This window comes from Antrostomus carolinensis, unplaced genomic scaffold (genome assembly GCF_000700745.2).
Source record: "Antrostomus carolinensis isolate BGI_N321 unplaced genomic scaffold, ASM70074v2 scaffold30463, whole genome shotgun sequence".
Classification (NCBI taxonomy): domain Eukaryota; kingdom Metazoa; phylum Chordata; class Aves; order Caprimulgiformes; family Caprimulgidae; genus Antrostomus; species Antrostomus carolinensis.
The window spans coordinates 6035-33615 of record NW_010303621.1 but is presented as its reverse complement, the minus strand read 5'-3'; the positions used below and the strand labels follow the sequence as shown (position 1 = coordinate 33615).

The 27581-nt window shown below is 36.8% G+C and overlaps 1 protein-coding gene across 1 annotated transcript; it reads right to left on the bottom strand.

Moving 5' to 3' along the window:
- Positions 1-27499, bottom strand: ARFGEF2 (ARF guanine nucleotide exchange factor 2). The gene is made up of 38 exons (XM_010164175.2): positions 27474-27499; positions 26627-26750; positions 25760-25906; positions 24705-24884; positions 24054-24273; positions 23317-23388; positions 22878-23026; positions 22341-22471; positions 21587-21821; positions 21221-21320; positions 20854-20993; positions 19918-20026; positions 19224-19425; positions 18343-18454; positions 17555-17760; positions 16568-16652; positions 16306-16477; positions 15067-15218; positions 14787-14915; positions 14261-14419; positions 12800-12947; positions 11772-11871; positions 10521-10561; positions 10268-10437; positions 9481-9632; positions 9146-9318; positions 7860-8020; positions 6891-7021; positions 6658-6787; positions 6046-6181; positions 5184-5322; positions 5038-5092; positions 4837-4951; positions 4442-4572; positions 3217-3385; positions 2682-2820; positions 1339-1456; positions 1-317 (listed from the first exon to the last, which is right to left on the bottom strand). Exons 4-38 carry the CDS (start codon positions 24741-24743, stop codon positions 141-143), a joined length of 4797 nt encoding a protein of 1598 aa, XP_010162477.2. The 5' UTR covers positions 24744-24884; positions 25760-25906; positions 26627-26750; positions 27474-27499; the 3' UTR covers positions 1-140.
- Between the last annotated feature and the right edge of the window lie 82 nt (positions 27500-27581).

The window sequence follows — 27581 nt, the reverse complement described above, 5'->3', positions numbered from 1 at the left end:
CTCCTCCCCAAATACCATTGTGGTAAGAGTAACTTGCTGCTGTGTTGATACACCAGGGTCCCATTTTTTCCCCATCCACTTTAATCCGTCTCTGGAACAAAGCTTTATGTACAAGCAGAAGTAACCAATGCTACTTAGGGCTACCATGAAGGTAAGTTCATCCCAGTTGTCCGTATCTGCTCCTCTGTTATGCAGATTTTGAACACAACACCTATACGCAGGAAGAACTTCCGTAGCACTGCTCGAAGTTCAGGAATCAGGTCAAATTGCATGATCTCACACAAGTATGGATAATACATGGAAGCATGTGCTCTAAACTGTCAAAGAAGATATGAAAAAGAGCATTATTCTCTTTTACCGAGGAAAGCACAGAGTTTTTCCACATTCATGGGTACACCAACTTGTTAAAACACAAGGTGTCACTCGACCTAAGGCCCCCCCTGGATGGCCAAAGGGCCATCACGCCAAGTCTCTGTTTTCCACAGCAGCCTTAGCTGACGCCTACAGGAAACCACACACAGAGCATGCATTTGGCATTACTTCCCTAAAACACAGACAGATTATTTTGTGGCTCAGTGATTTCTCAAACTATAGGTGGTGCTGGGGACTACTTGTAGAAACACCTCCCTCTGATGTGAATTTGTCCAGTTGCTTCTCCATCCTCTTTATAATAACATCCACAACACGTAACAAAGCCTTCCACAGCTGAACCACTGTGTGAAGAAGGATCTCTGTTACGTGTGTGTTTCGGTTTTTCCCCCCCTGCTCCACTGACTTGCCATCTCCAAAACTGTCATTCACTGTCTCTTACAGTATAACAACTATCAGTCATTTCCCTCTCTTCATGCCCTTCTCATTTTTATTTCTTTTCCAGATAAAAGATAACTTGAGTAAAAGTCTGACATACACACAGTTCCAGTCTATATCCCTTATTCCTGTTACACTCTCTCAACCCAGCTCCATCACACACCTTTCGATATGAGGGATCAGAACTGCAAATAGTATTCAAGATGCAAATTGGACATGAATTTACACAACAAGAAATATGTTTTGTCCTCTATTCCTTTCCTAATAATGCTCACTATTATTTACAAGGAAAGCTGATGGAACATTTTTACCACAGAACTTTCATAATAAAGAGATATTGGGATTGTGTACTAAGGAATGGCCAGGTCACCATTTTACCTACAGAGTTAAGATTGCTCTCATAATGTACAATAACCACAGGGACATCACTGAATTGCTGCTACATGGAGAAGCCAAGTCACCAGTACTACAGATTTCCTAAAAATATTGGTAAATGAATGCAAACAGATATGACTTCCAGGCTATTCTTACCTTTTCATCACTGATTTTTAGTGTTTTTGTTAAAAGCAGCAGCAGGAGATTGGTCCAAGCTTCTCTGTGGCTTTCTGAATTCACGGTAATAAAATATGCCAGGGCTTCACTGCATACACTAAAGAAATGACACAGTTTAGACAAAACAAAGAAAACCCACAAAAAGTTTTTAAAACATGCACTGTTTGTTCTCATAGTATATTTGTTTTCAAGTAAAATGCATTTCCATAGGAGTTTTCAACCACATGCAACAACTTTAATTACACAAATTGGTGTCAATGATTTTTCTGTTACTCTAGTTGCTACAGATAACTGAACTGAAATAGTTTTCACATTGTCAACAAAGAACCATGGCGTCACACGTGGAAGAGTCTAATTATAGAATGTTTAAAAGGAAAATCAAAGTGGTGTCATCTTCAACCTGTAAACATTATTTCCTAATCCTTACAACAAAGAACCATGGCGTCACACGTGGAAGAGTAATTACAGAATGTTTAAAAGGAAAAGCAAAGTGGTGTCATCTTCAGCCTGCAAACATTATTTCCTAATCCTTACTTTGGGACAGCTTAGGCAACATTAACATGGAAGATTCTTCCCTCCAAATCTAGACTGCTTTCATAAAGATCTGCAGAGCTCAGCATCACGGATTAAAGAGGGTTTACTATTGTATTAATAAATTTTGTAGACTGTCAACACAAGGTACAAACTGTATCACTTATTATAGCTTTTTTGGAGTGCTATTTTTATTAATAAAGAAGGAATGGAACCTCCCCTTTTACACACTAAAAACATTAATACATCCATAGATGCTGATAAATCAAAATGCTACTGAAATGCACTGCATTAGTGCCAATAGCAAGTTTAAGAGTTCTTTACATTTGATTAGATATTAGTACTCTGAACTTTTATGTACCAGCAACTCACTTTTCAAATAAAGGGGACCCCAATACCTTTTTATATTCATTTAGCATAATTTCCTACATTTACTTAAGTTCCGGGTATACAGCAGCATATACTGCACTCTGTTTAGATTACTGTATCCTATTTACCTCTGATATCATTATGTAAGCAGATGTGAAAAGTATTCATACATCACCACTTTTGTAAAGAAAGGTTATGTCAGGCAAGAAGGTGCTTCATTTATTCCAAGTAGATTGCTTTCTTATTGCTAAACTAACTTTTAATAAAGAGCGGTCATATCTATATTTATATCTCTATCTCTGTATCTGTATCTATCTACATAGACTTTGCATGCTCTCCTCAGCAACTTAAACATTTGTATCCAGGGATGCACCATACTGGCTGAAAACAGAATGCACCAGAACCCAGCTGGTAACTCTTACCTAAGCAGTCGTTGTTGTATAGCATCCCAGGAGTCTCGGCGGTTTTCATCCACGTACATGCGAAAGAGAATTCTCAAGCAACAAGCCAAGCTGCTGGTCTCTTGTTTTAAGAGATTGGGCTTTGATTTACCCTTGAACCCTAGAAATCAGTTACAATAGAGAGAGAGGGATCATTCACATTTATAGTTACTAGCCAAGAGGTAAAGTTCATCAACAATACCTCCAACTAGCAAACAGCAATGATTTCTTGTCCAGATAGTTTTTCTTCCTCCTTGATTTTGATTGAGACCTAATCTATTTATGAAGATGTTTAGCTATAGTAGTACCAATTGTGCAGCTCTACATTAATAAAAAAAGGAGATAACTTAGCAAACAGAATTCTTCAAGTCATCAGGAAGGAGACAAGTAATAAAAGCATGCAACACTGTCAGATTAACTGTAGAGATTATTGCAATGGTACACACTTCTGTACCTCAATAGCTAAAGCTATAAATGGAGCTCAGTATTTTTATCAAACTAAAAATAAAAGCCTCACCTGCTCTCCATAACACAGTTCGCTGTTCATAATTTGAATTAAAGGCCTTTGAAAATGAATGAGATTCTTGCAGACAATCTAGTAACTTAAAGAGGTGATGTGAAGACATATATTTGTACATTCCTTGGTCTTCTGTGTCAATGTGGATATCTGCATCCAATGCATCTCGCTAAGGGGTGGGAGGGAGAGAGAGAGGTCAGGGGAGAAAGGGAGGGAGTGAGAGAGGAGTGTCAGTAACATTCTTTATATATTAAGAGACTTTGATATTTCACAGAAGATATACCACTAACTCCAGATTCCTTTTTTAGGTACAAGTGAAATATTAGTGCAATACAACACAGCAGAATAGTCCTGACAAATATTAGTTATACTCTTCTCAGAAGGATATTTTAAAAGAGTGTAGTTATGATCAATCCTAGTTATTGACAAGAAAAAAAAAAAAAATCAAGATCAAGGGAAAAACCTCCCTTATCAAGGCATAAAAAAGTCACAGTAATATAGTACAGAACATTTCCTTTCTTCTAGGAGCTGAGTAGGTCTGCTGAATTCTGAAAAACATCAAAATGAACCACAAAAACAGTGCAAGTTTAAATGTTGCATACTGTAGAAATTCCCCCTCTTTGGCTATTGTCAAGTTTTGTTAAAATTGGTCAATATTTTTAGCCAATCTCATAGGAATTTAACTATACCATCCCCAAAACTATCTGAATGCACTAGCCCAAACTTCTAGCTTATGGCTTTATTAACATAGCCAAGCAAGAGCTAACTTTGGACTATTCCCTAGAATCAGTATTTCCAGGGACAAGGATCTCTCCAAGGCAGGTAATGAGTTAAATCTTGACCATTAACCTTGCTAAAGTTCAAATTCTCATCTCCTCCTGTGTAAACACCTAGAGCCTGAGCAAAGCCTTAACTATGGCTAAATGAAAACACTCAGGCTAAACAACAGAAAAGAATTCTGTATTATAAAAACAATGATAATATATTGATAATAAAAATAATGGTAATATAATTATAATATTGCAACAGGTAGATTGCCAGGAAACACTGGAGGCAATGAAAAAAAAATAATCACAGCTGAAGAGTAATGATACACATTCAGGGTAGTGCTGAGAGACAGAAAAAGGAAAAGACCATATACTTGATTTTGTAAACACACTTCAGCACATTTGATAGTCTTTGTACTTTAATGCCAGAGAAAGGCTATAAATAAGTCTGATGGTACCTGAGCTGCAGCCATGTGCTCAGCATCTTCCTTCTTGCTTGTTGCTGGATAAAACACGATATTATCAATGGTCTGTATCAATTCCAGCTGTACCACACACTTTATAAGGAGGCCAGCAAATAGTTTCTGGTCTAATGAAATGGAATAACACAAGTTTCAGAAACAACTTATGACAATTCACTTACAACAATCTAGCAAAACACTACATTACCATTACGATATTTAGTGACGGTGTGAATTATCTTATAAAGAGAAAATTTCTCTGCAAGGCATAAACACAAGTTGTAAAGATGTACCCCAAGTTTAAGTGGCCAAAAACTTTCTCTACAGAACTACAGAAGTGGACGAAGAGTGGCTACAAAAGTTCATTTAATAAGCTTGCACGTTTTCCTTACTTGTATAAGGACCACCTTTCCAGCTGTCATCTGTTGGATTAGAAAACTGACTTTGTCCTCTTTCTGAAGCATTTTTATCCATGCTGCTTAAAGATTGGTGATCTAGGTCTAAATCCTAGAAGAGAAAGCAATAAAATACTTTGAAAGCTAAACCAACACAAAACCCTTCAAGCTAGTTTGTTGCACCGAATCAACTTTTACCAAGTGTTTTTCAGCTGAATCTTCTTCCATTCCCACAGGCCTCCATGTCAGCAAGCTTCAAAAAGTAAAAAAAATAAATAAAAAATAGGTAAATACTGTTGCTCTGGAATCAGGTATTAGCATGAGAATAAAATTTATGAACTTACACATGAGGAATAGTAGTTTTGAAGATTTCTAGCATACAATTGCATGTCTGGTCCCAGACATCAGGGCTGAATTTCTGTCCGTTTAGTATTACCAGGTTTTCCAGGCAGTTTGTACCTGATCGAGCCAACTGCTCATTATCTGTGAAAGAAATGTTCCATATTTATCAACTTCTACAATATCAATGAAAAATTAAGCATCTTCTATTACTGCTCCATTAAACATTTTACCAATATTGTGAAATGCATGGTATCTTAGGTCAAAGCCTACTTATAAAGTATATTACAATAATATGAAACTTAGGAACCTACTGAATAAAAAAAGTGTTTAAAAATAGACTTCATGAGATTGAAATCCAAACAGGGAGGCAAAAGACAGGAGAGAAGCAGAAAGGAAGCATACAGTGAGACAAAGGAAGGAAAAGCACCAATAAACTTATGATTTCCTGCAAGGTAGCCCCCCCCAACCCTACATGCCATGCTAGCAATATGCATTTCAGGCATAGGAGCTGGAGTCCAAAGGAAAATACACTTTTAATACATGTATATATATCTGTAAATAAATTGTTTTATCCACACAGCCAAATAGAGAAAAATTGCTGGAAGAAGATTAATACAACTCTTTAAAAGCTTTTGCTCTGTCACAATAGCACCATAAACATATTATAAACACATTAACAGAAGAGCTGCCTAACCGATTAAATAGAACGATGCCTGAATATTTAAGATAATTGCATCCATCTATTACATAACATATTGTCCTAATAGTAGTTGTTATTCTCCAAAATTCAGTTAACTTTATCCTTCTTAAGTAGTGAACATTTAAAAAAATACATTAATCAAAAGATACAAGTAAATAAGCTACCTTGTTTTACACACCAGTGTAACTGTGCAAGTATGTCAGGAAGAAGGATCTCATTTAAAGCTTCATAAAATTGCGTAAATACATCACAAATTGCATAAAGCGCGTGGTTGCATGTAGTGGTCATCCATTCAGATTTCTACGAGAAAAAAGGAAAAGTCTTTGTTTCTATGTGAGCTCTTCTACGATAACAGCACTTGGCTGATGCATGGCTACTCAATAAAGGATGTGGCCTCCGAGGAGAGGAGTAGAATTTAGATAAAACTAAAAAGCCTCCCTACTGCAGATGTCTTGTCAGAAGCATTTAGTTGGCCACATGACTAGTGTTCAGAAAACCACACATTTTCACAACAAAGTGTGAATATTCTCCTTGAAAATATCCAGACAGATGAAACAGACAGGTCACTGGATACTATGACAAGTTTCGTACAAACCTCAGAATACAGCAAAATACAACAACATATCATCGTGTTTGGGGCAGTATGGGCTGGAAATACACTGAGGAGACAAACAATACAAACTGCTGCCTTGATTGTTCTTAAAAAAAATCCCAAACAACCCAACTCTAATATTTGCTTGCTTTTTGTGTTTATTTTTTGTTTGTTTTGTTTTTACCTCTGTTTGTTGTTCAGGGAGTTTCATATTATCAAAAATCCGAAATACAATTCTGAACAGATCTTGCCACCAATGATTTTCAAAGGTATGGCCATAACTCTTCATTATTTCAAACATCACTGTTAAGCCTCTATAAACAAACCCAAATAAATAAAGGAAAAATGTTAAAATGAGTACCTGTGATCTCTTCACTAACTGAATTAAAAAAAAAAAAAAAAAAAATGCTTTATTACCTTGTTCGAACATCTAATTTGCAACGATTGATGATACAAGAAAGTTCAAATAAAATGGGAAACCATCCTCTGACCCATACTCTGTCTCCAGGAGCAACGTTCATGTCATCACTTGTGTATTCTCTTAATACCTTGGAGGTTGGCAGGGAAAAAAAAAAAATTAAAAAATCTCAAAAATATTTAAGTCTGACATTTAGATACTACTAGTGGCATAGACAGACTTGAAAAGTTAGCTTAGTTTCTACCATAACATTCAAATCCTCTAAAATATAAGTATATAACTGAGATATAACTATTTATGAAAATACTGGGAAAAATATATATGGAAAATAAATACTTAAATCCGTTTTACTTAAGTCCAGCTAAAGGCTTTAGAAGTTGCAAAGCTTTGGACTTTAGGAAACAAGTTTAACAGTGACAGGCAAGAATTATATAAATTTAGGTAATAAGAAATCTAAGTTTGGCATAAAACAGTTCTACACCTTTCTGGCATATTGGATACAGCAAGCAGACCTTGCACTGGTAACATGCAACTGCAATCTAACTCCAGGCTCTTTGCAGCAAAGTGATTATTATATTAAGTATTCACACAATAGACTGATGTAGAAAAATATGCACGTGTTTAACCAATTTAACTAGACATCATTAGGGTGACAGAACAAGAAGTATTGTTTTCCAGGCCATTCTAACACTATTTAAAAAAATCCAAAAACCAGAAACCAAAACACTACTTCATTCAGTTATTTCCAATTTGGACTGATGAGACTTAAAATGTTTTAATTAGTCCTAGTTTATTGCCAACATAATACCAAAGTGACTCCTAATTCTGAATAAGCTTTTAATAGAAACATTTGCTGCTGGGAGACTGAAGTCTGAGTCTGAAAGCTCTTTCTTAGTTACAAGATTAGTCTCAGTTTAACAGTGTAAGATAATAAAAGAATATACAAGGATAAAATTAAAAGAAAATACCTGTGGTCGTTCTGAAACATATTTTGCACAATACCGAATAAGTCTAATAGCTTCCATGCTAGTGTCCGGAAATGCAACGTTACAGGCAAACTCAGAGAGACATTTTACTGCATCCTGAAATGAGTCAATTGCTGCTGGAAAGTGCTGTTGAAAAATATTTGCTGTGAAGAATGAACAAATACACTTTTAAAAATTTACTCATATTAAAATCCATAGACAAACTGGCACTGATCTACAGACATCAGCCATAGTACATCACTACTGAATGGACAAACATGAAAGGACCAGATCTTCTAGGTCAAATATGGTTCTCTGTCTTCCCCTGCATTCTTCCCCGGCTCACCCCACCACCCAAATTCGTCAGCATCACATTTTCTCAGATTAGATAATTACCAATTTTATAATCTAGGATTATTTAATGGCTTCTTATATGGTTCAGTTTCTTCCCACAGCATATGAAACGTGAAGCTCTTAAAGTATTTTGAGAATAGGAGTAACGCTTGATGTTAGCTTCCCTGCTGTGAATGAAGTTACCTAAATTTATCTAAGTTATCTAAGCCTGTAATCATTCATATTCTATAGCCAGAGAGGAGAAAGCAGTTAGATTTCAGACTTAAGGGACAGAAAAATACAAACAAATCCAAAACATACTAGCTTTTGAACAAACTACAGCTCCCAAGATCCACATAATTCAAGTTTTGTTACAATTTGCATTTATTAATACTGTCCATAGCTCTTTTCCCCCATGCTACTTAATGGGAAGAGTGTAGTTTCAGGACATTTAGGAAAGCTATGATCAATATTGAAGGTCCATTTCAAGAATATTCGAGTTGGTTGTCTTCCTTTGAAAGCAGCAGCAGTACGTTGTCCAAATACACTTTTAGACCAGGCAGGCTGTACGAACTAAACTCTAGTAGCAGTCACATTTCAGTGTCACAAGCTTTGTGATCCCCACCATATGGTACTGAATCAGCATGGAAGTTTGTGAAGTGTGTTCCTTAACACAAAACAATTTATTGTGACAGACAGGGCAACATACAAACTTATTGAATCTATTCCAAACTGCCAAAGTTCTATAGCAGGATATCTGTATCTAGTTTTTCCTGTCCGTAGCAATCAGGAGACTTAACAGGTAAGATCTAGCTGCAGAGTTTAAACAGTCTGGCTGCAAGATTTTGTGTTTTATTTTCCTGGAAATAGAAACATCTTATTCAGATGGGCCTTTTAAACCAGAATCACAGCAGCTAAGCTAATTTGGGTACTCGCATGTTTCAAGCATTACTTACTAACTATGTGTGCTGTAGTTTGAAAGGCCAGCTCCACAATATTCCCATCATGGTCTGATGCTGCTTGATGAAAGACTGCAAAGATGTTTTTCCAGCCTGAACGAATATTACCAGCTTGAGAGTTCACCATCTGAGCAATACAGCGTATTACCATGTCCCGAATAGTTGGAGATCTTAAAAAAAAGATGGAAATCAAGATTTTCACAAGTGGCACAATTTTACACTGACACAAAATAACTGTGCCACTTCCGTGTACACGACAATCTAACCCACACCAAGTAATATCTTGAAGTAGGACTAAAGCAAGCCAACACAGAAATGGCAATGCATCACACCTGTTTTTCTTCATAATATGCTCAAAGGGCCTTAGGAAGTCTTTCTGGAAGCGGAAGTTGGCTAACTCTCCCTTCTCAAGAAACTTCATTGACAGCTGCCTTAATGAGTCTACTGCAAAGATGGCGACATCTTCATTAGGGTTACATCCAACCTAGAAGAAAAGTGTATTTTCAAACACTTACCAGCTAACATATTACTTGTATGAGTAACAAATTCATCATTCAAGTTTCCTGTCAGTCCACTAAAAATCACTAGCATGTTCTATCTTTCAGATATTTAGAAAATAGGGGGTTACTTTCAGAGAGGGTTTTCTCAGTCATTTGATCCAACTAAACAAACCCATAGATTCTGTATGCAACAAGTGCAGAACGGACAGCCAGCTAGACACTAAAAAAAACCCAAAAAACCCAACAAACCCTTCAGTTAAAAAATCCTCCACCCAAACATGGTTCAGTTTCCTAGGGAAAATAACTTTTTTGTTCCATGATCATCCGTATGTATTATATAGGAAAACTCACCTAGCATTTGATCAGAAGAGTAAGATAATGGCATAAAGAAAAATTACTAATGCAAAATCATAATGAAGTGATTAAAGATCATTCCCATAAACATTTCGATTTATATTTATACGTATTAGATTTTTAAATAGGTGCTTCCTTTAGGTGTCTTTAATGGATTTTTTTTCTTTTAATATTACAATTTATACCTAAGAACATAAAAGGAAAAAAGATGATTAAAGAAGTCCTGCTATTCAGGTGTGTTCTGTAACTTGATTTTAAAAAATACCTTATTGAAGTGATCTCCAATCACGTGCCAAATCCTTGACCATTGCAGCCTAATGCGATTCATGTTGTAATAGGATATCTCCACTATCTTCTGCAGGCTGAACATGCGTGGATGGTGTGGGGAAGCCAGCTCATCCATGGAAACAGCACACAGCCATCGGACAAAGTCAACTGAACATTAAAACACAGTACTGTAAGTTCAGGATGTTACATTGCAAGAGTTCCTGTAACCCGCCAAACGTCAGCATACATACCTATCGCATTTCCATCCAGCCTAGTCGATCCTGTAAATATCCTAGGGAACAAACAAATGAGTTGCAGTTTTAGCTGCACATCCACAAGGGTCAATCACATCTTGGTGCTGTAGGCAAGTGTCAGCACATCTCCTGGAGGTACTTTACAATGCTCCGCGCCATGAACTCTGCAGCTGTTTTATTCCTTAGCAGCAGTTCATGTCCTTCTCCTAGTGTAAGCATTCTCCTCCCTGCTGCAAATCAGTCTGCTATGCTCCTGCCCCACTGCTGGGAACAGGCATAGGCTCACGATTTTATCCAGGGCAAGCAGTGCTGGAACACTCATTTGGGTGACAGTATGTCAGATTTCACAGGGAGAATAAAACATAAAGAAAGCTTTGCTGAAAGACTTCGGAATGCCAGCCACCTACTTGATCTTTACATGGTTCAAGAATACTATAAGTCTCAAGAGGAGATCAGGCCACTGATAGTAGTTCATACAGAACACTGATAAGTGGAGAATGTTCCCACATCTTTTAGACTTCAATATGGTAATAAATGCATTTATGTCACAATAAATACTACAAGTCTGAGTGCATGATTCTACAGATTTGCCCAAAAGTTTCAATAATTATAAAAAAGCCCTGTTTCAACACATGGTTTAAAATAGAAGCATCTCTTTAGACAACATTTTAGAAGGACAGAGGGTAAAGATAATGATTTAGAAAAGAATGCAGTGACTAATGAATAAAGAGCTGAAGAACAGCAACTAAAGAAATGCTGAAACACTAAAGTTCACAAGATCAAAGAAAACTGCAGGGCATTTATTAATTTCAGACACCTGTCCTGTTCAGGTTAAATAGGAAAAAAAAAACCCCAAATACACAGAATAGACACACTGAAGTTAGTGACAATTAGGTAGATTTGTAAAACAAAAATAGCTAAATACTGTAATACCAACATAATTCTGGTCTTCATTGGCTTACTCAAAAAAAAAAAGAAGCATAAGAACACATGCACACATGCAGTGCCCCTTCTCACACTGCACTACACTAGTTACACTGCTATTTAATGACACTGTCTTTTGTGAATATTACATGCCTAAAGAGAGATACTTAATGGGTCAGGAGAAAGCATCTAAGTATTAGCATCTTTCTCACAAAAGAAACAGGCTTCAAGAACAAAAGTCCCTGTCAGAGTCTGCAAATAAAGTGAGGATGGTCAGTAACTTCATGTCATGTTTTTCCCAGGAAAAGATTATATTCTCTCTACCTGTCAACTGCTACCACTACACTCTGGGAACTGGTCTCTCCCACAGACTCTTGAATGCTCGCCATGTGCCGTTTATCAGCTCCACTTCCAACTAGGTTACCTGCAATAAAAGCCATTAAAAACCAGTATTCAGCATCTTGAAATAGTGACTTTATATTAATCCCAACTTTATACAAGCAGACAAAGAAAAGTGACTACTGCTTCCAGTCAGCTTGTATGGAGCACATGGTGCCTTTGCCAGATCAGTGACAGATTATTACTAAATTAAACATCCAGTAAGAAGTATGTTTTTTCCCCCTTCAGGCATTGTGTTCTGACTATCATGTTTATTAAGTTAAGATGATGTAATGCTGCTAATAATGCTGAAATGATAAAATAAAATATGAACTCTAAGTCAGTAGTTAATGCTGGGCATGGTTCCATTATATTCAGCATAGTCATCAAGTACAGCATCAACTCCAGAGTATTTTGAAATTGAAAGGTTTCCTTGATAGTTTTCCAAAGATTAAGGCAACTTGCCTTGTTCCTCTAATTTACAGCTTAAAACCTAAGGCTAGTTTGTTGCACATACTGCAGGAACAACAGTAACTGGAAGAGCAAGTCCAACACGCAGAGATAGTTCTTTGGAAAACCAATTATCAATCATTGAAACATCTATTAATTCCTAAAGATAAGTGGCTTATGTTTTTACTATTAAAAACAGAACATAAAAAGTAAGAACTGATAATACTGGTACCAAAATGGAGACTTAGTATGGTAAAACAGTTTTGACAACAACATATTCCAACAAATAAATCTGGAGGAGTTTTGTTAAATAGCTTGAACCAATTACAAAGTTAGAACAGACTTGGTAATTATTAATACATCTTGAAACATACAGTTCCATTTTTTTTAAGTTTCATTAATCCAATATAGTTTCCCCTAGAAGCAAGTATATATATTTTAATATCTTATAACATTAAGCTTTCTTAGCCATCATACTTAATTTATATGTGCATTTTTGTGAAGTCCAAGGTTATTAATCTTACCTAATCCCAGGCCCATAAACTCTTCCCCTCCAGATGCATAGCCTTTAATGCTTCCTTCCCTTTCACGCCCAGAGCCAGATAAATACCGAGTTTTCACTCCAGTTCCTATAAGTTGTGCTAATTCCAGCTGGCTAATACATTTCAAGATCTAAAACCAAAAATATTTAAACATTGTTTTTCTCAACACCATCATATTTTTATTCCTAACATATATTTATATTTGATATTTATAACCTTCCCAGGTTCTCTAACCCTTAAAACAACTTTGACAATGGTAACTGTTTTGATATAGCCCAAACATTACTAATACAACTGGAAATAAAAGTTGAGCGATTTATTCACAATCACCAGCTGCCACAAATCATTGCAATACAAGAAAAAAAATAAACAGTATGCAAAAATCCAGCTTGGATCTCTAAGTACGAGAGGCAATCTTTTTATTACTTCTCACAGCATCAGCTTCCAGAACTATAAATAACTGGGAGCTGATCTTTTAGAGAGTTAATTGTCCCAGAGAGATGAAAACACTGAATTATTGCAGCTACCACTTTCAGTAATGGTGTTCCAACATGAACAGTGAAAAAGCCAAAGTTGTGCCTTGCCATCCATCAGGACAAACTGACTATCTCTTCTTTCTTACTCCCCCACTGCAACATCCCATGGACTGGCACAAGCATTTGTGAGGGCATGCTGCAAGCCAGGTCCAACTAGTTTGTCAGCCTGAGTACCTTCTGGCTCATGTTATCACGTAGCCAAAGACCAGTGCCAGAGAACATAACACAGCAAGAATGTCACTTTTAGCAGCAGCACAGATTTAGATTATAGAATCATAGAACAGTTGAAGTTGGAAAGGACCTTAAAAATCATCTAGTTCCAACCACCCTGCCATGGGCAGGGACACCTTCCACTAGACCAGGTTTCACTAGACCAGATCTGATTAAATTGCTCCTAGAAAATATGCTTTAAGAAAATACACATGATCCTGATATCCTATCCTTACCTATCTTCCACAAAGTTAATTTAGTCCTAATTTTTCATGTGATCATGGTGTAAACGTTGCCAAACACTGCAAAGACAAGCCTGGACCTGTGAGCTAGAATATTTTTGTTTATGTGAACAAGAAAACTACAGTTTCTATGCAGACCTCTCTGAAACCAAATGAGATTCTTAATATGGTTTTAATTCCATACCAAAAGAACCCACAAAAATTACAATATTGGTCACACAGTGTCTAGAGGGTCTGAAAAAATGCAGTGTGTTCTTTTATATATATACATACACACACATATGTGTGCATAAAAACCCATTAAGAAAATAATGCACTTCACACACATTTTAAAGGGGGTTCTGACACATGCTTGGAGCTAAATGCAGTTACTAAAGACTGAAAGTAGTAGAACAAAATACTGCAAGTTTTCAAAGGACAACACAGTTGCACAATTTAAACTCATCAAGATTTACCTCATGCCAGGAGTTCCCAAGATAGTTGCCATCTGTGTGAGCGACTGTAATAAGTGTCTTAATGGTATCTATGTTCTTCTGTTTCATTTCTGTAATACTGGAACTGGCAGTCAACAAGGAAAAACGAGCAAGGGCCTGTACGTAAGCATCTCGTTCAAGCTACAAGACAGAGAAACATGTATCGTAATCAAGTCCCTGAAGAGCTAGAGACAGCTACTTGTCTAGCATGCCTACACAATCTTCCTTCTAGGTAGAGCTGGTGCTATTAGAGCACTTGCCAGCTGAAGTAGGATGCCAGTTAGCAAATGCTCTTAATAAAAGACAGCAATGAAAGGAAAGAAGAGTTGAAAAAAGCTTGGTAATATCAAGATCTTAAACAAAAATAGGATGGCAATATTTTATTTTGCTATTTCAAGAAAGTAGATAAGATGCTTCATTTCTAATGTGTAAGTCATTTGTAGTTCATCATCTGCCTCCCAGAGCCTACACTGCCCTCAGCATGCCCCATGCTAAGTCTTATACAAACCTGCATTCCAAAGATACAGGCTATTCTAATGGCACAGCGTATTCCTTCCAAACAAAGGGATGCAACTTCTGTGTCATCACAGTTCTGCAAGCCAACGCTGTAAGCTGCCAGCAATGGAGTCCACACAAGCTAAAGAAAGGAAGAAACTAAGTTCAGAAGTCTATTATGATTTTAGCCCAGGTAAGTGAAATCAAATATATCCACCTGCTGCATAATTTTCCACTTTTTTCTATGCTTACAACTCTTAGCAATGAAGATACAAGGAGAACTTCACACTCACTTTGAACATGGGTCTGACATGATCCAGATGAGTGGCGCTAGTAAAAGGAGCCTTTGCATGGCTCACTGCTTCCATGAGGGCTTTAGCTGTTTTAGCCATTTGTTCCATCTCCAAGTTGTACAACAACCTCCGCTGCTTCTCATTAGCTACGCCTGAGGGGAACACCACATGGTTGCATTGGTTTCTTTTTTATAAGAGCATATTCCATGTCTTTGCATTGAGCATTACAAAGTGTTAAATAAAGGTACTGCAAATTAAATCTAAAGATAAAAACTTCCATTTTTATCTTTAGAATTCAGGAGACTGTCATAGGTTGCGAGCAAGGAACTCCAGCACTAAAACCCACACCCTAATGTAAGACTTTATTCTATACATATTCATACTCTAAGTCACTCTGCCTGTAAAATGGATGGAAAAATCCTTCATCTTCTTAGGCTGACATCCTCAAAACAAAACTAGCCCTCAACAACTTGATAAATAAATTAATAACTTAGTGTTTATCTTTATACTAAAGGTTGCAACTTCAATTTTCAAGCAAATTAATTCTGTTCCTATTTTAATCTAGGAAACCTGCAAACAGCATGGAAAACACTGAAAAAACCACTATGCTGAAGATACAGAATTCACTAATTTCAATTAATACCAGCTGTTCTCAGTAAAAGCTGAGTACAGCTGGGGATATTGCTTTCTAGTACATACTAAATACGGAAGTCCTCATTTGGTCTGCATGAGGATAGGTGACTATAAATCATGACAAACTCTCTGATCTCTCTCTTTTTCAAACTTTATCACAAGGACTGTGGCACTTACCAGCCTCTGATCTATGACATGCTGCTGATAGGGAGACAAAAAAACCAATTCAAAACAAAAACCCACTTGATGTCTAGCACATGAAAAAAAAAGTTAACTTGCAAAGTAAGTGCCAACTTCAGTTATTCTACTATTTTCCCTTCACACTTTCTTTTAAAAAACCCAAACAACTCAAATCTAGTTTCTAGTGCCTCTCTGCAACGGTGCCAGATGCATTTACACAGCTATTTTTCCAGCACAGAAGTAGCAGTGTTAAGTAATAACTGAGCCAGTTTCATTCCAAATATCTAAATTACATTTAGAATGGTTAAGATATGTATTGCATAAAGATGGTTTCAAAAAGGGATCTTAACTCCACTATGCCATCCTGAAAGTTACTGCAATAGCTTGAGAGCACTGAGGCCTTTCCAGTGTCTAGTTCCTTCTTACTTGGTTTACTACACTTGGTTGCAATTGTGTATTCTTTCGTCTCTTTCATTGCAATTTTCTTTCCTTCTATTTCTTCATAGATTGTGGATAAATACTCTACTGGCAGGTCTTTACTATCATTGATTCCTCGATTCATTTTAATGTATTGCTCCTTTGTCATTTTATTTTTCACCTGTATAAAAGAACAGAAGTTGGATATCAGATTTTGAATGCAAGTTCCGGGGAAATCTGAACTCCTACAAGTTTGTTTTTTAATTTCTACCTGTGGACTGTGCAAGTCTGTAGTCAGCATTATAATAGAGTATGCCAAAACATAGGCAGTGTCAGCACTAGCAAACAGTGTCTGCCTAAAGGAGGAAAAACAAAACAAGTTTTTAGAACCCTGATTTCTCAATTCATTAGCTCTATTTCTACATGCAAGAAAAATACTCAGAAGCGCTATGCATTCAACCAAAGAGCTAACAGAACCTAAAATTAGTCTTTAGAAATGCATGAAGTACCAAGTTTTCTTAAAATGCAAATAAAAGGGGAAAAAAATAGAGAAGCATCTTCACAATGTTGAAAACTAGCAATGACTGGAATTTTCAAGTACATTCCCAAAAGATAATACATTATCCTTCTTTGGGTAATCCTACAAAAGCTAAAGAACAGCTTATTTTCCACTCCCAAGGTTTCATAAAGAATTATGCAAAACCAATCCAGTGATGCACCAACTGGACTAAGGAATAGGAACCAATTAAGCCTGAACACGTAGCTAAACTTCAATACTAGTTTATCGCATTAGAAACAACAGCAACTTTGCCTGCTTGATGACAACTAACATACATACGTTTTGTTCAACATCTAATGTGCAAGCAAAGACATGTGTAACATCTTATTAGCTATTTATGTAATGTATTTTTAATTTTAGCAATTTGCTACTGCTTATTACTTTTGTTTACACTTGACTTATCTACATTTGTTTAAAAACAGAACAGCTAATGCAGACAAATTAATATACTTAGGGCTTCCTTCTTCCACTAATTCCTTCTAGCAAATATTTGGGAGTTGATGAATTGCCAGCATCAAAGTTTCCATTTTGCCTAGCTGTTCAAGGGGTTCAGCACCATTATCAGCAATAAAATCTGCTCCTCAAACAAGCCTGTAGAAGTTCCTGACCTGGTATGAGTGTGGATGCACCTTGCCCCTAAGGGCCACAAACAATACAGCCATTCTTCATGCACTTATCCAATACAAGGTTTTGAATTACCGTTGGTTGCATTCAATATATCTAGCAGCAAACTTCTCCATTAGTCTATCGATCTTCTGGGCTTCACCTGGTAGACGAAAACCTTCCAGAAATATACGTAGAGCAGAGACAAAGTCTTTTCCACAGAAATCAAGCTGGTCTACATAGGCATACATCACTTCCTTGTTAAACTTGTTGCTTTCCCCAAGAAATTCCCCTACTTGAGTCTAAAAAACACAAGAGACAGTTATTACTGTGTAATCCAACTGCCAGCTTTGCAAGAAAGTCTATGGTAAAAAATTGCACAGCTGTCAGTTTTGTAAGACTGATATGCTTCACTGAGCAGGCAGGGCAACCGTTAGAGGGATGACAAGAAGCCAGTCTCATTAGAAATGCCTTTAGTCTGCATATTCTTGCCTCCCTCACTTCCCAAGGCAAGATCTGCATTCCTGTAGAGCCAAGGGAAGTTGAACTGTGCTCAATGTCACACGCAGCAGAGAATGCTTTGCTGCTGCAGTACATGATATGCCTTTGCTGGCAGGATACTGCTAATGCAGATACAGAGAAATTGCACATTCCCATTTATGGGCAATCCCCTTCAGCAGTTCATTGTGCTTTACTAAAAAGCCTGGGACAGCAAGTACATACAAAGTAGCATTGATATTAAGTACCTTAATTAGAAACCTTATACATTCAGTTATCTATTAATGACATATAAACTAAAGAGAAAGTGCATACAGACACCAGAAGACAGGGGGAAGATGATAGGGGCAAGAGCATTAATTATCTTATGTTGCATGTAGCCTTACAGAACAGAGGCGTTCTTCTTGGTGCAAAAATTGTGCAATGTCCTCTGCTGTAGTACCAAGCATTCCCTGCTCCTGTAGATATTGTATTCCCCTCTTTGGTTTTTTATTAAACCTATTCAGACAAAAACATGGGGAAATTGAGACATATAAATGAAAAATATCACAGCCTATAAAGTTTTACTTTTACAGAGCTCTTCTAAACCAAAGATTCTGTGCTGTAGCTCTATGTTGGTTTTTTTTTCTAGTTAAAGTCAAGGAATGTGCAACAAATGTATTAACTATACCACACCATAGGCTACATCTCATAAGGTAGATTCAGTTGCTGATAAGCTTAGAAGTTATTACTGGAAAACTCACTTAAAAACAGATCCTTTTGAAACATTAACAATTAGAGAATTTCCATGAAATGTTAAAAACATTGCTGTTCAAGATCTTATTATAGAATTTACAGACTTAAGGATCTTCAAATTAATGGAAAAGAAGTAAAGCATCACTGGGTAATGATTTAATTCTCCAAACTCTATTTCAATAAAAGACAACAAATGGCATAAGAGCTGTAAGACAACATTAAGCCTGCCTGCTCAAAACAATTCCCCTCTAGGTACACATACACTTTCCTCTCTTGTGCAGCTGAACCAGCACAAAGGAAAGCTGTGAAACCACCCTCCACTCCACCCAAGGTTTGACTGAATTCCTTTTAACTGCAATAGCCTCCAGAATTAGCTTCTGACAACAGCAAGCATTAGTCTTCAGCATGAAGATCAATCTGTAAGTGTCCCTTCAGGTTTGACTGTGTAAGACCATAAGAAACAATATAGTTGTACCCACAGTTTTTTTCTTTTTACTAGTGAACTGATATTTTCCTGTTGTACTGAACTTACAGATCTATCCCATGTTCAATTATTTCCTTTTGTTGCTTGATGACTTCAAATTGCTCAGGATCATCTGGGACAGTAGTCTGGGTACCAACACTTCCAACTCCAGAGGACACAGTGGAATCCAAGGAACTGACACTACTCCGTCTCCCTCCACTCTCCAGGCATTTACCTTCAGCCATTTCCTGTTCAGATAGTTTGTATGAACCTATTTATAAACAGGGCAAGACTTAAGTTATCCTGTTCAGTCAAAAGGTTTTAGTTCTAAAAGTTTGTAGCAGAAATTTATATGTTAACATTCTTATTTTGGCAGTCTACACTACATGAAGATGCTATATTAATGCAATTCTAAAATAATCCAACAAACAGCAGGAAAGCAGGAGCAGCTATGGAGAAATTCTTGCACTTCAACTTAGTAACTGCAAGATTTGTCATGTCTTGTTCTACATAAGCCAACTTTTACAGTGTAGACAACAGCCTGGCTAAAGTTCTTGAAGAGAACCTGGTTATTTGAACCAGACACTTGGAGAGTTGGCTAATGCAACAGCACTAACAATTGTTTGTAAAATACTTCATTTGTATAAACAAATCATTATGTAAAAACATAGCATCTACACTACTGAACAGCTTCTAAACACTGAATAAACACAAGGACAAACTTATTAAACAAATTAGTCTCTTCATAAGGAAACAATCTTACCCAAGCTAGCCTGATGATTTGGGTTCACATAAAGGTCCTTGCTCCATTCTACCATACATTTTAAAATAGAAACCAAGCATTCAAGTCCTTTTTTCCTCAGGCTTAGTTCCTAGAAACACAAAACAAAACCCAAAAGTCTAAACCAATATAGGTATACCCACAAATTTTTAGAATGCCTTACATGACACCATTCAAATCTTAGAAAGTTCATCAGTTAGAGGGAAATCTACTGGTTATACAAAGTTTCTACCCCTGGACTATTTAGGTTGGATACATCCCAGCCAAAGGCAACCACAACCAGACTGATAGCACCACACATTCCAGCTGCTTTAAGCAGATGGTCTATTGACAACTGATGAGTACAACCAAGGGGCAACACACATGAAATACTAAATGCAGCCTCTTTGTTATATGAATACTTCACTTCAGCCCTGAAAGCCATTAGGCTAGGCTAGAGAAACAGTGCTGTAGGAAAAGGTCAGCATCAGAATTACCTCTTCTTGCTAAAAGCAGTCTATACTCCACCTTTCCTCTGAGGACTGGGAAAATATAATTTTAAAAATAAAATACACGTGGTGGAGATATGGCACAAAAAGTTTGTGCAAAGCAAACAAAAGATGAAGGTACTGCTGGGTCATAAGCCCCAGAAGGAAAGTCATTTGAGTAAGGCATAGGAGGGATTCTCTCCCCTGCGGCAGAGCAACAAAAGAGCCCAGAACAAACTTAAGTCTCACAATACAAATATGCAGCAAAATCACCAAGTAAATTAATTGTACTGCTTCAGCATCCAATTGCTAATTAGCTAACTAATAAAAAGTAAATAACATCAGTAGGTTACAGACAATACGAACCACTAGAAGTATCAATAATGATGCAGAGACAGCATCAAGTATGAAAAAAATATAGTGCCTTAATCTGCAAAGCTGTTTTCCTTACCTGTAAAGGTGTCATTCCCAACTCATGTCCACTTCGTCCCTGTGCGATTTTGGACAAATCATTTACAAGGCGTTCAAATATATTAGCAGCGTTTAAATCACAGTCATAGTTAACATAAATATCCACTACACACTGGGCATCTTGAAAAGAAAAGAAAGTGTGAGTATTAGGATTCAGTGTAATAGCATTTTTAAAAGGAATGAACCAGTTGGAGCAGGCAATGGGGATGAATCCACACATTTAATCAAAGCATTACGGGATCAAATTCAATTTTTCATACTTAGAACATTATATGCGGTATTTGTCTTCAAAATAATTTTCACCTGCTGTCAGAGGAAGTGACTGCTTTTCACAGCAATGGAATTACCTGCACAAATTCTCGTTAAGGTCTGAATCACCATCCATTTGTGCTCAAAGGAGCTCGAAGAAGTCTCTAGAATATTCAGGAAGATCTCTTTGAAGAATACCTGCAAAATAAATGTGGTAAAGGACTTGATGATCTAAAACTTACTAGAACCATGGGAAATGTACAAATTCATTTCTATTTCAGTAATTTCTCTTGAAGGGTATCATCTCATGCATATTAGAATTTGAATACTGTAGTAATATACTAGTTTAGTAAGGAAACAAAACTAAGACATTAATTTCTAAGTTCCAACTGTCTTTTTATTATTGCAGTATTTTCATTAAAGAACTAGAGCATCATACAAATAATAGATAAGAAGTCGCTCACCTCGATCTGCATTTTTAAATGGGTCTTAAAATTTGAAAGCAGTGTGAGAAAGATGGCAAGAGAGAGCTCAAATACATCAGGAACAGAAGAGACTCCATTTTTAGATAATGCTACACAAAGATATTGCTTGATTGCATTGATAAACATTTCGTGTGTCCTGAAAACTGGACCAGCATTCTGCAGTACGGAGAGAAGCAGCTGGAGAGATACTATCTTAGAACGCAGTTCATGGGATCTAGAAAAAATTCAACATTAAATATATTTTTATTATATTTCTGAATACACAGTTGTATTCAACAGGAGCACTACAGCATTCTTCCATATCAAGAAGAAATAACTGCTGTTTTAATTAATTTCAATGCAGGGGCAGGAGGGGTAGAAATCAGCCTGCAAGTGATTTTGGACAACATCTACCATCTTAATTTGGAGGTTTTTCAAGGATGTTAACATCAGACTAGGAGAACAGATGCAACTACTTAGAAGCACTGTCCCACTCCCTCATCAAAAGCTTTGCAAGTACTATAGTCAAGGCCACCTCAACTGATAAGATTAATAAGCCCATTACATAAAAAACTCCTCAAGTATTCAACTTCTAATAAATTGAAGCAAGTTTCAATCCTAGATTCAGCAAGCTAACTAAAACAAGGGCCTGACAGGTGAATTTTGAACACCTGCCTTACTATACAGCAGCTACTTAACTGTAGCTACCAAAAGCTACCTGAAGAGGATAGTGTCATAAATACAGTCTCATTACTTGGGATCAGGTGGTCCATCACCAAGTGGTTTCATGGAGAGCTTGCACAACGACCTGAACACAAGGAAGGCATCCTTTTGTAGAACATGGGAAAATCTGGCAGCAGCTTGATGTCCAGATACATCTGTTTCCTTGAGAGCAAGAAACACAACATTAGATCCTCAGTGAGACAAAGAAACAGAGCAATTAGGAAGATTCCACAGCTCCTCTGAGAATTAGCTACAGATTAAAAAACCAGTACATTTGTCAAAGTTTAAACTAAACCTAAACAGGAGTAAAAGTGATGTGGATCTTTTCACTCATGTTGACTGACTCTTCCCCTCCGCCCCCACCTTGTATAAAAATACAAATAACAACTTTAAAACAGTTGTTTTCAATATCTACTTAAATTGCAGTTGCTGCTTCCTTTTCAAACGTGAGCAAACATACATGAAAGCTTCTGTCCCTTCCTTCCCCAAAATCCCACTCTATTAGTTGGCATGATAAAAACACGTCTCCTTTCCTAAATATACATTAGCATCCGGTGAAGTTATTTACCAGATTATCAGTGGAGGAAACAGATTGCCCATCATCTGGAATCCCATTTGTTTGTACATTTTCACTACTAGAGCCAGAAAGAACAGTATCTGCAGCCTCTAACGCAGGCAGAGCCTTAACTGTTTCCGTCACCTGCCTTTCTTCAGCCACTAAAGGGGAAAAAGAAAAACTGATTAAAATCACACACTGAGCTTTTTTATCCCATGACTTTGTGAAGCTCTATAACCAAGTGGGACAGCAGCACTGGTAAACTGGAAAGTTTCTCAGCTACCAGCAAAAGAAGAATTTTGTAAGACAATAAAAACCTGTTCTTACTGCCTTGGTAGGTACTCTTGACAAGATACTTAGTAACAAAAAAATAAACTTCCACGCTTTTATAATCACAGGAATAAGTCTGGCAATACACACGCATCTATTTTACTTTAGAAGATTTTGCTACCTTTCACAGCTGATGTGACCACATCTTCCAAGATGCCTTTAACCATTTCCTTTCCTCCATCAGTTGTTTCCTCTAGTGAGATACATAAAGAGGTAATTTTGAATTTAGTACTTTTGTTTAGAAAGAAGATTAAAAGGAGAATCATGACAGAGGCAGAAAGGTTAAAAATTATAGCTTTTCTTTAGTAGTTCTGTAAAACCATTTCCAAGAAGTCATATAAAAATATTCACTGGTCTTATTTCCATTGTTTAAATCAAAGCACTGATATTTTGAATGCAGTGATTTTGTCATTTGTATTTATCAGCTGTTACAGACTTTTAGTTTTGGAATATCCTACATTCCTAACTTGGATACAGTATATGCTTATGATAAAGTCCTCATGATACACATTATTTTTACCACAGGACTTCAATCACCTCAAAGTGATTCTGTCACTTTCTATGTACCATGATTATTGTCTTCCTTTCCTTCCCCTTTATCAACCTAATCAATTCAAATTCCATAAGCCATATACAATTTTACTAGAATTCTAGCAAAAATGTGAGCCTTTCTTCAATGGTTATAACGTTGTAGACACAAGGTAAGGATGGCCTGTATACTCTGAATAACTACGGAGAAAATCCAAGCATGATTTGAGACAATAACCCCAGTTACTTCTCCCTAAAATAGCCTAAAAGAGCATTTTCCAACAGAAGTATTGTAAATGAAAGCAATAGACACAAACTATTCTTGTTCACCTGATGCTGAAAGAGTCAGATCCTGATCCAACCTCACGTCTCCATTCTCTTCCCTCTCGGGCTCACCGTTCGTTAATTCCACGCTCGCAGGAACAGTGGGCTTGCCTTCCTGATAGCTGTGCTTTAACTGACCCATCTTCGGAGACTTGGGCGCCACTTGAATTGCAGGAGACTGGGATTTTTGCTGAATCATTCTTTCTACTTCTCTGGATTCCTGTATCTTGAAAACCCAATGTGAAAAAGTTAATCTAAGGCACAAAACATGATAAGGCACAAAACATGACTATGATGACTGATGTTCCTTTGTGAATTTATGCGATAACAAGAAAGAAACAGTGAAAATATAATCACTTGGCCAGTCAAATTAAAAAGACGTGCTCCGAGCTTATTTTAAAAGCGCCTCATCATTTGTTTATACAAAGCTATTTGGCAGAAACTACAGTGTGAAACCTTGTTATCAGCAATAAGCTTTGTATTTTATTTTTAATCAGTCAGTATGGTTCATTGCAGGATTTGACAGGTTTTTTAAAAATTACAAATCAATAGATATCCAGCTGCAATGACAGGCCCTTTAAAAATACCGGTCAAATAGTTTGCTGTTCATTTGTCAAGTCTAAGCATTTGAGATGAGCAAAATTAACAGTTACGTACAGCTTGATTTTCCATCCGCGTAAAAATGACGTTTAACATCTGCGTAAGGGTAGCTTTGGCAGTTGTCTGGTTAATAAGATTTTTACTGGCCAGATAGATGTTGTAACAGGTTCTAACAGTCTGAAGAATTGTTCCTTCATGAATTTCTATATATGGAGATGTTACTGCAGTGAGAAGAGCCTGAAAAAGTCCATAACACAGTAAAAATTAAATCTAAGCAAGTAGGCAGCAAGAGACTTCATGCAAGTGTTCTCTAACAATCAGCAGGTTTGTTATGAAACACATATGTTTATAAGGCTTTGTAAGGAACATCTAGTACTCTGAAAAAACATTTCAAATCAAAGAAAGTTTAAAGAAAATTAAAGAAAGTTTAACTTCCACATATCTCTGTTTGCTTCCAAGCTATTGAAGTGTTTTATCACAACTAGTTTTCCACTAAGGAAGATATTCCACCTTCAAATGAAACAGTTATCATTACATCCTACAGCTTAATTTCTGTGAAAAGGCCAATCAAATTACATTACTAGAAGGTTCACCAATTTCTAACCTCAGCTATGTTAGCCCAAGTAGTCTTTAGAACCAGAGTACACACCACTGGTACTACTACTATGCCTTGTTGCAAACTTGCACTGCAGATCTCTGGAAAAAGGGAATTGAGAGCAGACAGGCTAGAGCAGCAGTCCATGATAGTGCATCATAGTTACAGTGTCTTCAGCTGAAGGCTGATAGCAATTCATTGGCCTAATGAACATGGGCATTGCTAGCCTAGATGAACATCAAGCTGTCTGCAAGATAAAGTATCCAGGCCATGGCTCATCCCAGAAAGAAGGACAAACATTTATAAAGTATTCCCTTATGTTCTGCTTCACAAAGAGGAAGTACATTTCACATACCAATTCTGACCTGGCAACAGCCTCCCTGAAATCAATGACACATCTAACACTGTAAGAAATGGAGAAACCGGGCCCTAAGTAATGCTTCACATTATTTTTTCTTTTTTCAGTTATAAAATTAAAGTAAATTAATATTGCACCAAAATGAACCAAATAAAATACCTTAATTATCTGCAGTTGTACTCCTTCATCTGTTTGAGGACCCTGAAAGCAATTGCAAATGGTTTCAACTATTCGGTCAATCAGTCTTTTTCCTGGAGCTCCACTGTCTGGAGCGTTGCCAGTGATATGTCCATATGCAATGAGTTTCTAGGTAGAAAGAAGAGGTTAGACAACCATATGCTGTTAAGTAAAATACAGTTAAGTGCAGTATAAAAAGGAGGTTTTAGTCAGCATACCTCACTTAACCAGTTTTAACAGAAAAATGTAACACCATCAATAGACTGGCTACCAAATACTTGGACACACAACCAGACAAAACAGACTTGGTGAGTGACACACAAGCTTTTTCCACCCAGACCATTTCCTCCTACCATAACCACACTTAAATTTTTAACATCAATCTTTGTACCTATTAACAACAGAAAGGTTCTGCCCAAGTAATTAGCCAAGATTAAGCTGCATTTATTTCTTCTGTAAGAATCTAAGGAGGAACAAGGTAGAAAGATTCCAGTCTGACCTCCCACCACATCAGTACTACAAGAAACACCATATTCCTTTTAGAGCACCACAGATGAAACATCTTTACTGAATAACATAAGCATTCATGAGCTTCAATCAAGCCTTGCTTCGCTATAAAACAGTGCACACACATTTCTGACTTTGACAAGATGCACTTTCAGCCAAGTCTGACGATAACCTATTTCATATGGTTTATGCAGCTAAGTAGCCACAGTGGGTATCTGCCCAGCTGTATGCACTTAGGACAGCACTTCCTCTTCACTCTAAGAATATCAACAGCACACAAGATTTTTTTTTAACTACATGTTTCTCCATTTCACTCTGCCCAAGTTTCAACAGAACACTTACCTGTAAACAATCCAGCGAAGTACTGACAATGCGTGGAGACTTTGACTGGCAGGCCAGTTCAAATGGAAGGAAATATTTATCTGCTTCAATGAAGTTTGCTTTTGGTGGAGCAGCAGTGCCTTCTCTAGGTCAGATAAGAAGAGTTATCTATTTTTCTAAACACGTGTACCACAGCAAACTACAGTTCCTCCTTTTCTAAATTTAAAGCTGAATGGTACACAGCAGCATACAAATGTAATGCAAGTTTCTCTCACACATACTTTGTTAAAGCAAGTTCTTTCTTTATAAAAAAACACACAAAAACCACTTTACATGTATTCATATTGCATCTAAACTTTTTCATATATTCTTCAACTTTTCCCTTGCTACACTCCAACACCGTCCCACTACTTAAAATACTGGGGAACTCCTGTACAACTTAAATGATAAATCTATCAAAGTTATTCTGAGTTAATTATACAGGCTCCATATGAGGGACACTAGGCAAACAGAAACCCATTTGGGGGCTCATTTTAAACCATAGCACACTGTCTCTGGTGTTTTAAAATTTGGATTTAAGTAATATTTTAATTGGTATTCTTGATCTAGGTAGTTAAGAGCATATACTATCAAACAGTGGATACCTGCTGCTCTTTATGATTTCCTATCGGGCTATATTAAGCCCAGTAGAAGGAAGTGAAAAACTAGCACCTTTCAGAAGTTTTGCAATTTTTTCATACTGAAATTCAGAGGCAGTTATGGTTTGAGTTCTTATAGCCACAAACATTGTGTAATTAGAACACATGGGCCATATGTTTTTATTTCACTTGCTGTTTTCACCCGTAATTTACAGCAATTAATAATTTACCTTTGCTTTTCCAGCTCAGTTTTTATTTCATCTGGAAGAAAGAGAAAAAATTCAAAGTATTTAACACCCAATGTAAGTTATCATTATCAACAATGCAAATAAGGAAAA

Excerpts from the sequence above, each read along its gene's own strand:
- ARFGEF2 (XM_010164175.2), bottom strand. The coding sequence starts at position 24,743 with ATGTTAAACGTCATTTTTACGCGGATGGAAAATCAAGCT. Across the intron at positions 23,389-24,053 it reads TCTGACTCTTTCAGCATCAG|AGGAAACAACTGATGGAGGA; the intron begins GTGAACAAGAAT and ends GTATCTCACTAG. Across the intron at positions 11,872-12,799 it reads GTTTATGGGCCTGGGATTAG|GTAACCTAGTTGGAAGTGGA; the intron begins GTAAGATTAATA and ends CTTTTATTGCAG.